The following is an 11,714-nucleotide window of genomic DNA, read 5'->3' as shown; positions in this document are numbered from 1 at the left end:
GTATTTTCTCAGACCGGGAGCATAAATCGGCTGCTCATTTACTCTGAGATTTTACTTCTCCGTGTAAGGTAGCCGAGCGCCCCCCCTCCCCCCAAGCCAGGTGCCTCCGATCCCCGCCCCCCTTCATTCCAGAGGTCTCTCCAGGAGGAAGTGAGTTCAAAGTGGAGCCTGCGGCAGTGCATTTGAACAGTTCGTGCGTCGGGCTGTTGGTCAAACTATACGGCCGATGGAGAAGAGTCTCTCGGATGTGCCCTGGTCGCCCCTCCACAAGGATGCTCTCTGGGCTGCAGCTGTCTTGGAAAAGGGGCGATCTTTTCCCTTGAGTACAAGGGTCTGAATGCCTTCAGCTGGGGAGGCGTCCCGGTGTTTGGGGGGGCGGGGTACAGGATTTCCAAGTTAAGACTCTCTAAAGAATTTTCCCACCGAAGCTCCCCTTGGAAGCTGACACGTCTGAGGAGCCCGGCTCCCTCGCATCAGGTCTCCACTTACCCGGAGACAAACACGCCCGCTTTGAAAGCTATCAACGGTGGCCCCGGGAGGTCGCGTCCGCCCTGGAGCCCGGCTTCCGGTCCTCTCGGTGTCAGTTAAAGCTCCAGGGGGTGAACGCGGTAGTCAACTGCTCATTCATTCAACAAATATTTATTGAGCACCCGCGGAGTGCCAGGCACTGGGGGTGCCCGGGGCCCGGCAGGCAGCTCCCGAACGCATTCTAGTTCCCCCCGAGGCGCGGCGCGCGCAGAGGCGGCGACCCCACATTCCGCGCCCACCCGCCGCCGGCCCTCCCGACGCCCCCCGGGATCCAGCCTCGAGGGTTGAATCCGGGTGAGGAAGGCGGGGAAAAGCGCCAAACACCGAGAGGAAAAAAAAAAAACAAAACCAAAACAACCCGCTGAGCCCAATGGGCCCCGGGAAGCCGCTCCCGGGAAGTGCGCGAGGCGGAGCCGGGGGAGCGCGGAGCCCCGGGGCGGGCGGGAGAGGCCGGGCGCCCGCGGGTCGGGGCGCGGAGGCGGCCCCGGGCGGGCGGAGGGCGCGGCCGGCGGGAGGGGCCGGGGCGGCGCCGGGAGGGGCGCGCACGGCGGCGCGGCCGCCCGGCCCAGCAGGTGACCGCGGGCCGCTGCCGAGCCGGAGCGAATCCCGCGCGGGGCGGCGCGGCGCGGCGGGGAGACGGCTCGCGGGGTCGGCGAAGTTTGCCGGAACATGGCGGAGGAGCCCCGGGCGCGCGGGAGCGCGGCGCGGCGGCGGCCGGGGCCCCGGGAGCTGTAGCCGCCGCAGCCGCCGCCGCCGCGGGGCGAGGTCGCCGCCATGGCCCGCTGGATCCCGACCAAGAGGCAGAAGTACGGGGTCGGTGAGTGCTCGCCCCACCCCGGCCGCCGCGGAGTTCGCGGGGGCGGCCCTGCGCGGCGCAAAGTTGGGCGGCGGACGCCGGGCCGGTGGGTACGCGCGCTGCCCGGGAGCGGGGTCGGGTCCCCGCTGCCCTCGCGGGCGCGGGCGGGGCTCGGCTCCCGCGGCGGCCGTTCCCCGAGGGGGACGTCGCTCCGGGTCGGGGGAATCGGAGTGGCTGGAAGTGCACTCGGGCTCCGGGACTGGAAATCCGGCTCCCGAGTCCAAAGCGCCAGCGCTGGGCACGGGGGAGACGTCAGAAAAAAAAAAAAAAAAAAAAGGAAAAAACAAAACGAGCGCTCGCCTGCTGTCGGTTTGGGGCACCGGGCTGGGCGCTCGCGTCTCTCCTCCCCAGCCTTGGGGTTTCATTGAGTAGTTTCTAACCCGCCGCCGTCGGCGGAACGCGGGTGCCGCTCGCGGATCCAGGGCTTTCTGCCTTCTCCCTCCCTGGGCTCTCTCTGATGCCCCAGAGTGAGGAGTTGGGGATTAGAAAGCCGCCTGCCCCCCTTTCCTCCAGGGACTGGGACCTTGGTAACCGTTGGAAACTGAATGGGAGACCGAAGTTGTGGGGGGGACGTGAGGGAAGAGACAGGAAGTGTGTGACCAGGGATCGGGGGTGCCTGTCCCCGGGGACTGATCGTGCAGACGCCCGTCCTCAACGGAGCGTGCCCCGAGCGGGTGGAAGACTGCCTTCCGAGCCCCGGGTGTCATCGTGGGAGGAGATGAGGATATTTTAGTAAGAAAACTTTGACAGGTCCTGGCTAGGCACTCGGCATTCCTAAACGGCGGTGCTGGAGAGCCCCCCACCACCCGCGGAGGGGTTGCTGTCGTGTCGTTTTGGACCCAAAACACTGGCTGTGCCTGGTTTTGAGCCAGATGAAAAACCGTGGTCCTTGCAGTGTTTATCCCGCAGTGAAGTTGCTGAGGTCTCTTGGAAACGCTGCCCTTCGCGGGGCGATTCCCTAGAATAGACACAGTGGTGCGTGTTGAGGATTTTATCACTTCCTCGCAGCTTCATTCATTTGGCCTATTTGTAATTTAATCTTACACCTGAGTCCCTTCCCTGCCGCCGTGTTTCCCTCGCCTCGGTTAGTAGGGAGTGGTCCCCGAACCTGGTCGTCTGTGCTTCTGTGCTATTCTGTGCTTTCTGACAGTGAAGTCCTTTTCGGAGATAAGCTTAGCAGCCTCTGGGTGCTTTGCAACTCTGTAACCACGAGTCAGTTACAAAAACAACAAACACGCCCTCTAACATTCACTATACAATGTTCTTAATTGTGACCTTTTATGTGTGTATGTCCCTGCATATATAATAATATATACTGTGTGTCTGTGTGTGTATTGCCTCTATTACAAAAAAACTTTTCTCCCTCTTAAATTTTACTTAGAATCATTGCACTCTCCCGTGGCAACTCAGAAATGAGTGGGTGTTTCTTCTGCCCGACACTACCTGGTCCTAATTTGGTCATGAGGCTTCAGACAGGTGCCAGTTAGTTAAGTAACCAGTATTATGGGAGTGAAATGATTGAAATAGATGGAATCAATGTCTTTATTTTTGAGTGTTACAGAGTACTACTAAATTAAAGCATATTTAGCAATGCGTAATCATCAGTTCTTACTTACAAAGTTATCACTTCTAATTTTGTATAACAGGAACCCCGACTATCATGACTTTCATGTAATGAATACAACCACACGCCCTACATTTTTTTTTCGTTTTTTAAAGTTTATTCATTTTGAGAGAAACAGATACAGTGAGTGGGGGAGGGGCAGAGAGAGAGGGAGACACAGAATCCCAAGCAGGCTCCACAGGGTCGGTGGGGCTGTCCGTCACAGGGCTCGAACCCAGGAAACCTGGAGATCAGGACCTGAGCTGAAACCAAGAGTCGGACATGTAACCGGCTGAGCCACCCAAGCACCCCCCAAATGTTTTAATTGCCATAGTCATAGGAGCAACTGTGATATGTTTTCTTTTTAATGTATGTTTTTTCCTGTTGTGGAGTCAGGTTACCCAGTTATTTATCATCAGTCAAGAAAAGTATGTGAATTGCAGTTCCAGGGCAAAAGGGGTAGCAAAATTACCCCAGGATATAATTTGGCACACTGATTTTACTAGACATAATAGATTCTGATTAATCTTGGCTTGACAAAAGGACCCACTGTTAGGCAGATTAGCCGAGAAGATAAATCGCTATTGTTTATTCCTAAAACCCCCTGTTGTTCATAACACCTCCCTCCCTGCTTAGAAGCCTTCCTTGGCCTACAGGGTAAAGTCTAAATTGAGCCCAACTTTCAAGGTTGTGATAATCTGGTTCAACCTGTCTCCACCAACCTTATCTTTCATGGCTTCTTTCATTAACTCACCACTGCAGACACTGCCCTTCTTTGCTCTTGTGCAATATGCAGCGGAGAATCTCTCCTTTGGGACTTTGCTCCCTCCCTCATGCCCCCCCCTTCCATCCAGAGGGCCCTCCCACTTGTGCACCATCCCTAATCCAACTTTTCCTCAGGGCTCAAGTCCATTGCCACTGCCTCCTCCAGGGTTGGCATCCTCCAGACCTTCCCAAACCTTCAGGCCTCTCCTTATAGTCATTACATTGCACCGTATTTTAAGTATCCTTTCATCTTTGGGTTCAATGAATCAGAAGGTTATGGCTTTGTATCCCAGTCCCAATACCAGGTATGGAGCATGTAGTCATAACGGCTTGTCCTTGGTGTTGAGGTGACGTTATGAAGCCCTAACCTAATTTCTGTGATGATGTAATGCAGTTTCTCAACCCCCTCCCCCACCCCCCGCCAATCCACCACAATATGAGGGTTTTTTTGTTCAGTTAAACGTGCGAAGTGACAACCTTCCGTCTGTCTTTATCTTTGCAAGTGAAAAAATGTGCTGTTGAATAAATAAGGAAGCATAGAGTAGACAGACTCATTTAAATATAATTAGGAAAATTGGCTTGTTGGACTTTTCTGGGGATAGTCATCACTTACAAATGTCTGCTGGTCGGGTTGCGTTTCTGGGTGAAGGAAACCATATGATAGCCATTTTGAAGCATTTTAATGACTCACAGCTACTCTGTGTGAGGGTAGCACTTTGATCTTCATTTGGATTTTGCTCAGTGAAGTTAGCAGTCTCCACTCTTATATTATCTTGGTGCCACTGTTGGCTGTTCCTGACATAGCCTAGATTTTTCTATGGGGACTGAAATGCAATCTGTCTGGGCTTTCTTAGTTCTTAAACGTAGCTCTATTGGCTCAGTCTCTAGCATTAGGAGGGCCTAAATGACCCATGTGTGTTATCTGTGTCATCAAATGAGAGGACAAGTAGACTTCTTCTTTAAAGTTCTAGTCCATTAGTATCCCAGTGCGAAGTGCTCTGTGCCAAGTGCTTAGAAGCAGGGTGCTTTTCCCCATAGCCCTAGAAAATTCTCTTTTCTTTCTTGCTTTCTTTTCCTTTATTCTTTTTTTTTCCCTCTTTCTTTCTCGAATGTTTTCTGTTTGACGATATGGGGGTACAAACCCTTTTATTTAGATTTAGTTTTTTTTTTTTTTAAGTGTGTATTTGTTTTGAGATAGAGCCTGTGTGTGGGGGGGTGGGGGGTGGGGGGTGGTGGGGAGCAGGGCAGAGAGAGAGAGGGAGAGGGAGAGAATTCCAAGCAGGCCTCTCACTGACAGTGGGAGCCCGACGCAGGGCTCAAACTCAGGAACTGTGAGATCATGACCTGAGCCAAATCAAATAGTCAGACGTTTAACTGACTGAGCCACCCAGGAGCCCCACTTTTATTTAGATTTAAGGCAAACATTAGTGATATATACCCAGGGGTTCACTCTTCTGATTTTGGAAAGATTTGTGTTTAAATCTTTTATTTATTTTTTTTGTATTTATTTATAATTTTTGAGAGACAGAGTGAGACAAAAGTGAGAGTGGGGGATCCACGGGATCGATCCAAAGCAGGCTCCAGGCTCTGAGCTGTCAGCACAGAGCCTGACGCAGGGCTCGGGGCTCAAACCCACAGACCGTGAGATCGTGACCTGAGCCGAAGTCGGACGTTCAACCGACTAAGCCACCCAGGTGCCCCCGATTTGTGTTTAAATCTATTCCAAACAAGCCATTTATATCAATAACAGTCCCAAATTGTATTGATCGTGGATTTTTTTTTTTTTGCAGACTCATTATTGTTTGTTTATTTGTGATCTATATCGTTATAATGTGATAAAAGATACTGTGGGAGAATCTTTGCTTTCACCATTAGCTCTTCATCTGTTTGGTGCAGGCTGGCCCCATTAATCTAAAAGCATTCAGCTCAGTCGAGTAGACTCTCAGATGCTGGTGTAAAAATTGAAAACAGGTTCTTGCAGCTGTTTGTTAATGCATTCAGGTGTGCTGTGGGTTCCGGTCCTGCTCTTGAGGGGAGGGTCTCAGAGAATAAATAGTCCGGTTTCCTTTTAAAGAGAAGAACTTGGTGTCTAAAGAGGTAAAGTGAATTGCTTAACACCGGGCAGCCTTTTGATTGCATAAACTCCTTAGGCCATCTGGTTAAGCCAGTGGATCGTTTTCTTAGAATAAAGTCACCTATGAAGGATTGAAAATGAAACTCAGTTGTATTGAAATACAGCTGTTAAGATATTTTTCCAAATTTGTGATGTTGTAATATATGTGCTTATTATTAATCCACTAAATAACAAGACCTAGTTGCAGGTCTAATAACTACTATACTTTTGAATTAGTGAGGAGCATATATGGTGTTTCCAGATATCTGCCGTAAACCATGATACGATCTGAAAACACCTCCGCTTTCAGTTGGTGCCAGTGGGGGTTTATTGTGCACGGTCATCATTAAAGTGATGGCTGAGTGTCAGAAAATAGAGCTGCGTTTTTTCCCCTTTTCAAGTCCGTGGATTTCTGAATTTGAACACAGATGAAGAATCCTTGGCTGAAGATCACACAGCTAATTAGTTACGCAACCAGAATAAGCAACAACAGTAACACTTGTTGGTCATGTGTCTAGAGGAGGTATGATGCTGCTAGATACACAGCTGAAGAAGTCTTTGCCCTAAGGTGTTTGTGTTCTAACATTGAGGCTAAGAATAAAGGGAATAGAGAATTAATTTTTTTTTTCAAAAAAAATTTTTTTTAACGTTTATTTATTTTTGAGACAGGGAGAGACAGAGCATGAACTGGGGAGGGTCAGAGAGAGGGAGACACAGAATCTGAAACAGGCTCCAGGCCCCGAAGCGGGGCTCGAACTCACGGACCGCGAGATCATGACCTGAGCCGAAGTCGGCCGCTTAACCGACTGAGCCACCCGGGCGCCCTAGAGAATTAATATTTATGATGAGTTTACTTTGCGACTGCTCTAAATCCTTTACTTCAGAATGTTCCAGGTACACGTGGGGGTCTTGGAGATATTTGCAGCGGGTTCATGAGACTAGAACTTTTTTGACAGTAATATTGAGCCTGTTATTGGCCTGTTTCACTGTACCCTCTCACGAGGATACAGTACAGCTTCCCAGAGACTACATGAAGTGTGATATCGCAGTAGATTGAATGCTGAAGGCAGTGGGAGAATCCAACTCCTTTCGTGAAGGCAGACGTTTAAACATTTATTTACAAAGATGCAAAGCATTGCCGCTCCTAAGTGTTTTTGTTTAGAAAAGTGTTGTTATTTGGAAAAAATACGTCTTCATAAAAAAAAGAGGTACTTTTGCTAACATGCATCAGGTTTATTATGATTATTTTAAATTAGTTACACAAGTGTAAAGTGTCTGTTTTACTTTCTAATAATGGTAAATACTGATAGATGTAACCCACATAAACAAAAGCTCTTTGGGGTTCTCAGTAACTTCTAAGAGTGAAAAGGGTTTCCAAGACCAAAAAGTCTCAGCTCTGCTTTTTTGCGTGTTATTCCACTCAATCGAGATAATCTTGTGATTCTCCTTTATTGTCCCCTTTTCCTGATAAGAAAACTGAGGTTCATGGAGGATGAATTTTTCATCTATGGCCGTGTAATCTACTCCATATGTTTCCCCAGGCTTCAGTCGGTCATTGTTACCGTGATCTCTGCATGCCCAGGTCCCCCGGTGAAGCAGTTTCATGTCTGATGCCCATCCACACCCATTTGCCTCATCTGTTTTCCACGTCATCTTTTCTGTATGTTGCTGCCTTTTTTTTTTTTTTCATTTTTACTTAAAACAATTATTGGAAAAAAAAATCCGATGTTGCTACCATTCAAGGAGGACCGGCAGCACGTGCCATAGAAAAAAAGCAACTGTGAAAATAAAGTCAACAAAAATAAAACAGCAGTGTATTGGGCGTCTGGCAAGATACTGTCAAGGAGGGAGGAAGCTGATGCCCAGCTGAAATTTTCTCCACGACGTGATGTAGATTCTTATTATTTGTGGTAGTTGATGTTTTATAAAGCGGCCGGGAACACTGACTCGGCGAATACTGAACCATTGCTCTTAGGGAAAATTCAAGGTCAGGTTCCTGTGAGCCTCTGGTCACATTTTCATCATCTGGTCAGTACATACCTTATTTTATGTGTGTTTCTGTTTAAGATAAAGACCTTATGGGAATGCAAGCTGGTGCAGTCACTCTGGAAAACAACATTGAGGTTCCTCAAAAAATTAGAAATAGGACTACCATATGACCCAGCAGTTGAACTACTAGGCATTTATCCAAGGGGTACAGGTGTGCTGTTTCAAAGGGACACATGCACCCCCATGTTTATAGCAGCACTATCGACAATAGCCAAAGTAGGGAAAGAGCCCAAATGTCCATCGATGGATGAATGGATAAAGATGTGGTGTGTGTGTGTGTGTGTGTGTGTGTGTGTGTGTGTGTGTGTGTGCGCGCGCGTGTGTATACACACACAATGGAATATTACTTGCCAATCCAAAAGAATGAAATATTGTCATTTGTAACAACATCATGGAACTAGAGTGTATTATGCTAAGTGAAATTAGTCAGAGAAAGACAAATAGCCTATGATTTCACCCATATGAGAAATTTAATATACAAAACAGATGAACATAAGGGAAGGGAAGCAAAAATAGCATAAAATCAGGGAGGGGGACAACACATGAGACTCGTAAATACAGAGAACAAACTGAAGGTTGCTGGAGGGGTTGTGGGTGGGGGGATGGGCTAAATGGTCAAGGGGCATTAAGGAGGACACTTGTTGGGATGAGCCCTGGGTGTTATACGTAGGGGATGAATCACTGGATTCTACTCCAGAAATCATTATTGCACATACCTAACTAACTTGGATGTAAATTTAAAAAGTTTTTTAAAAATTAAGAAAAACGATTTAAAGACCTTATTTACTCTACATGGTTGATCACTAAGATTGAACTCATGGCCACCAGCACTCTATCAACAAGCCTCAGTGAAGCTTATCTAACCATGTATTTTCTCCAGTAGACAAATCACAGCCTTTTTGGACATACGAACACTACACAGCACTTCAGCACGGTGCTTGGGGTCCGTTTTATAATAGTGAAATCATTAAGAAAAAGCACAAAGTGAAAAAAAAATGGCACTAAATTTAAAACTGCACATTTAAAAACTGCAAAAAAGAAACTTGTTTACCGTACGAGGACTGAAACAAAAAGGCCAGCGGTCACCTCGTTCGACTTCAAATGGGAACTTGTGGGTTACGTTTTGCCCCTCTGCACACATCTGAGAGTGACCGTGGATGTGCCAGGGGTATTCATTTGGTGCTACATATACATTTTAGTAAGTAGGAGGATGCAGAAATACAGAATCTGCAAATAATAAGCACCAACTGTAGTTAGATAAAATAGAGAATTAAAAATGGAATCAGTTAGAATAATCCCTCCTTAGATGCTTCTGAGAAACTTAGTTTAAGGTACTACATATTGTCTTTGCCCACGCCTTGCCTGCCCACACCTCTCAATGTCTATTGACATTTCTCTTTACTTCATATAATTGTCGTATTTATTTGTATTTTAAAAATGTTTTACTTATTTTGAGAGAGAGAGCATGCACGAGCAGGGGAGGGGCAGAGAGAGAGAGAGAGAGAGAGAGACACGGAGTCCCAAGCAGAGCCCGACACAGGGCTCGATCTCACAAACCATGAGATCGTGACCTGAGCCGAAACCCAGAGTCGGGCGCTCATCGAAGTGAGCCACCCAGTCGCCCCTGTCCTATTTATTTGATTGTGTTTACTGCCTGTCTCTCATACTAGAATGTGAGGTTATGCGGACAGGAACTTTGTCTTTTTCATCAGTGAACTCCAGTGCCGGCACATGGCCAACACTCAATAAATAAATGAAGTGATATATGAATGCTGAATCCATCATCTACCTAAATTTGTCTTGTCTGCTGTAAGAGGGAGTTTTCTTCAGGCTGCAGAATATACTGCCATATGCATCCTTCCAGTGAGATGTAATAAAAAATGGTGGGAGAAGGAACATTTAAATAATAGATAAAATAGATTTAATAAATGGCTTAAGCAGAGGGTTGTGTGAACATTGTGGTGTGGGAGAGGAATTGAAATCCTAAATGATGCCTTGGAGGCTTCCAGGAGGAAGGTGCATTGTAGGATTGGCTAAGTGGAAAGAAAAAGCTTGACCGCTGTGGTAAATCGGGTTTAGGAGGTTCTGAGTCATTGGATTAGCGCTTTCATGAGCACGTGAGTCGAGGGAGAAAACGACATGGAATCTAGTGAAAGAACGCTTTTAAACTCATTTGTTCCTTCTATCACTAAAAAGGAGTTGAGGTCCATTACAAGAAGGACAGTGTGTATTGTACACAGGGTAATTAAAAGAAAAAGATACGAGATCCCTAGTAATGTGAGGAAGAAGCAGTTTAGAGTATGGGCTCGGGGCTTTGCAGCAAAGGGAGTAGTTATTCAGGATTTAGTTTGTCCAGATTTACAGAATGCTTTTTGTGGTAGTCATACCTTTCAACTTAAATGAACTCGTGGTCTCTCCTCATCTAAAAATTAAGAGACTTGGGGCGCCTGGGTGGCGCAGTCGGTTAAGCGTCCGACTTCAGCCAGGTCACGATCTCGCGGTCCGGGAGTTCGAGCCCCGCGTCGGGCTCTGGGCTGATGGCTCAGAGCCTGGAGCCTGTTTCCGATTCTGTGTCTCCCTCTCTCTCTGCCCCTCGCCCGTTCATGCTCTGTCTCTCTCTGTCCCAAAAATAAATAAACGTTGAAAAAAAAAATTTTTAAAAATTAAGAGACAACCCAATGAAGTTTGGGGGGAAAGGACTCAGATCTCATTGCAATGAAGTTTTCCAGGAAGGGAAAATTTTCTAACTTCTAGTTCATTCCCAGCAATATTCAGTGTAACAACAATTACAACTCTACACATACCAAATATTTTAGTACTGTCAAAGAGTAAAAAAAAAAAAAAGGGAACACAGATCACTTCTATTACCACTCACTTAAATTGAGAAGAAATCATGGAATTGTAATAGAATTTGACCTGTATCTGTGGCCCAGGAAATTGACGAAGGTCGGGTAGTTTGTGCTTCAGGAAATTGACCGAGGTCAGGTAGTTTGTTCTTCACTAAGTGTTTGAAAGGAGGGCAAAGTAGTTTTCTCCCTCATCAAATAGGTAAAACCACTCATGAAATGTCTCCTGTCTGTGGGTGTTAAAGGCGTAACAAATCCTTTGGGAGACCTTTGACATTGGTTTATAAGTCGCCCCCAGCATACTTTAGGAGTAATGGTCTTTTTAAGTTTAAAAAAGTGCTTTTGAGATCAAGCTAAGAAATGAGTTTGAAATAGAGATTTTGGTGAGCAAGGGAAAGGAGAGGATGGCTGTGTTAATTTTATTTTTTGCAAGTGGTGGCCAGGCCACGTCCTCTGGGAGCCTGGGCTGGCAGCCGGGACTCCACCGATTGTCTGAATTGCTGGCAACCAGCTCCCAAGCCAGAGACAAGAGTGGCCTTTGTCCTCCACAAAGCTCTATGCCATCGCAAAGCTGCTATTGTTCCAATGGCTTAATATTCATGGATCCACCTTTCCAGATTGTGCCATTTGCTCCTGCTTTTCCACACCCCATTAAACTCAGGGACTGTTCATGTCAGATGCCATATTTGGACCCCCCCCCCCCCAGGTGCCCTAAGAATCCCAGGTAACTATTCTATGTTTTATAATAACATGAGGAAAAGAAATCATAGCAGAGATAAATTCCCTCTTGAAAATAGCTCTTTGCCGACTCCGCCAAGGTGAGTAAGAGTGCATCCCGCTGACTGGTTACCTACGTACCTGGGGCAGGATGTGCTATAGTTTGTGTGAGTCTGAAGCAATAGGGTTCTCCTCAGACTTTCCTGCTGGAGATCGGTTATAAGTCATAACACAGTT

The 11,714-nt window shown here is 47.1% G+C and overlaps 1 protein-coding gene across 5 annotated transcripts in view; it reads left to right on the top strand.

Annotated features, from left to right (window-relative positions):
• Positions 1-883: 883 nt before the first annotated feature.
• Positions 884-11,714, top strand: part of DOCK5 (dedicator of cytokinesis 5) — a 222,953-nt gene continuing 212,122 nt past the window's right edge. For 3 of the 5 annotated variants that reach the window (XM_086703427.1, XM_086703426.1, XM_086703430.1), the window contains exon 1: positions 884-1,430. In XM_086703427.1, coding sequence (XP_086559553.1) covers positions 899-1,430 — 532 coding nt within the window. In that variant the 5' untranslated portion in view covers positions 884-898. The remainder of the gene's footprint in view (positions 1,431-11,714) is intronic. The other 2 variants (XM_086703428.1, XM_086703429.1) reach the window with 2 other exon arrangements.

Source organism: Puma concolor, chromosome B1, assembly GCF_028749965.1.
Source record: "Puma concolor isolate L17-30 chromosome B1, mPumCon1.1.hap2, whole genome shotgun sequence".
Lineage (NCBI taxonomy): Eukaryota > Metazoa > Chordata > Mammalia > Carnivora > Felidae > Puma > Puma concolor.
The sequence above is the reverse complement of the archived record's forward strand: the minus strand, read 5'-3'. Positions and strand labels throughout refer to the sequence as shown.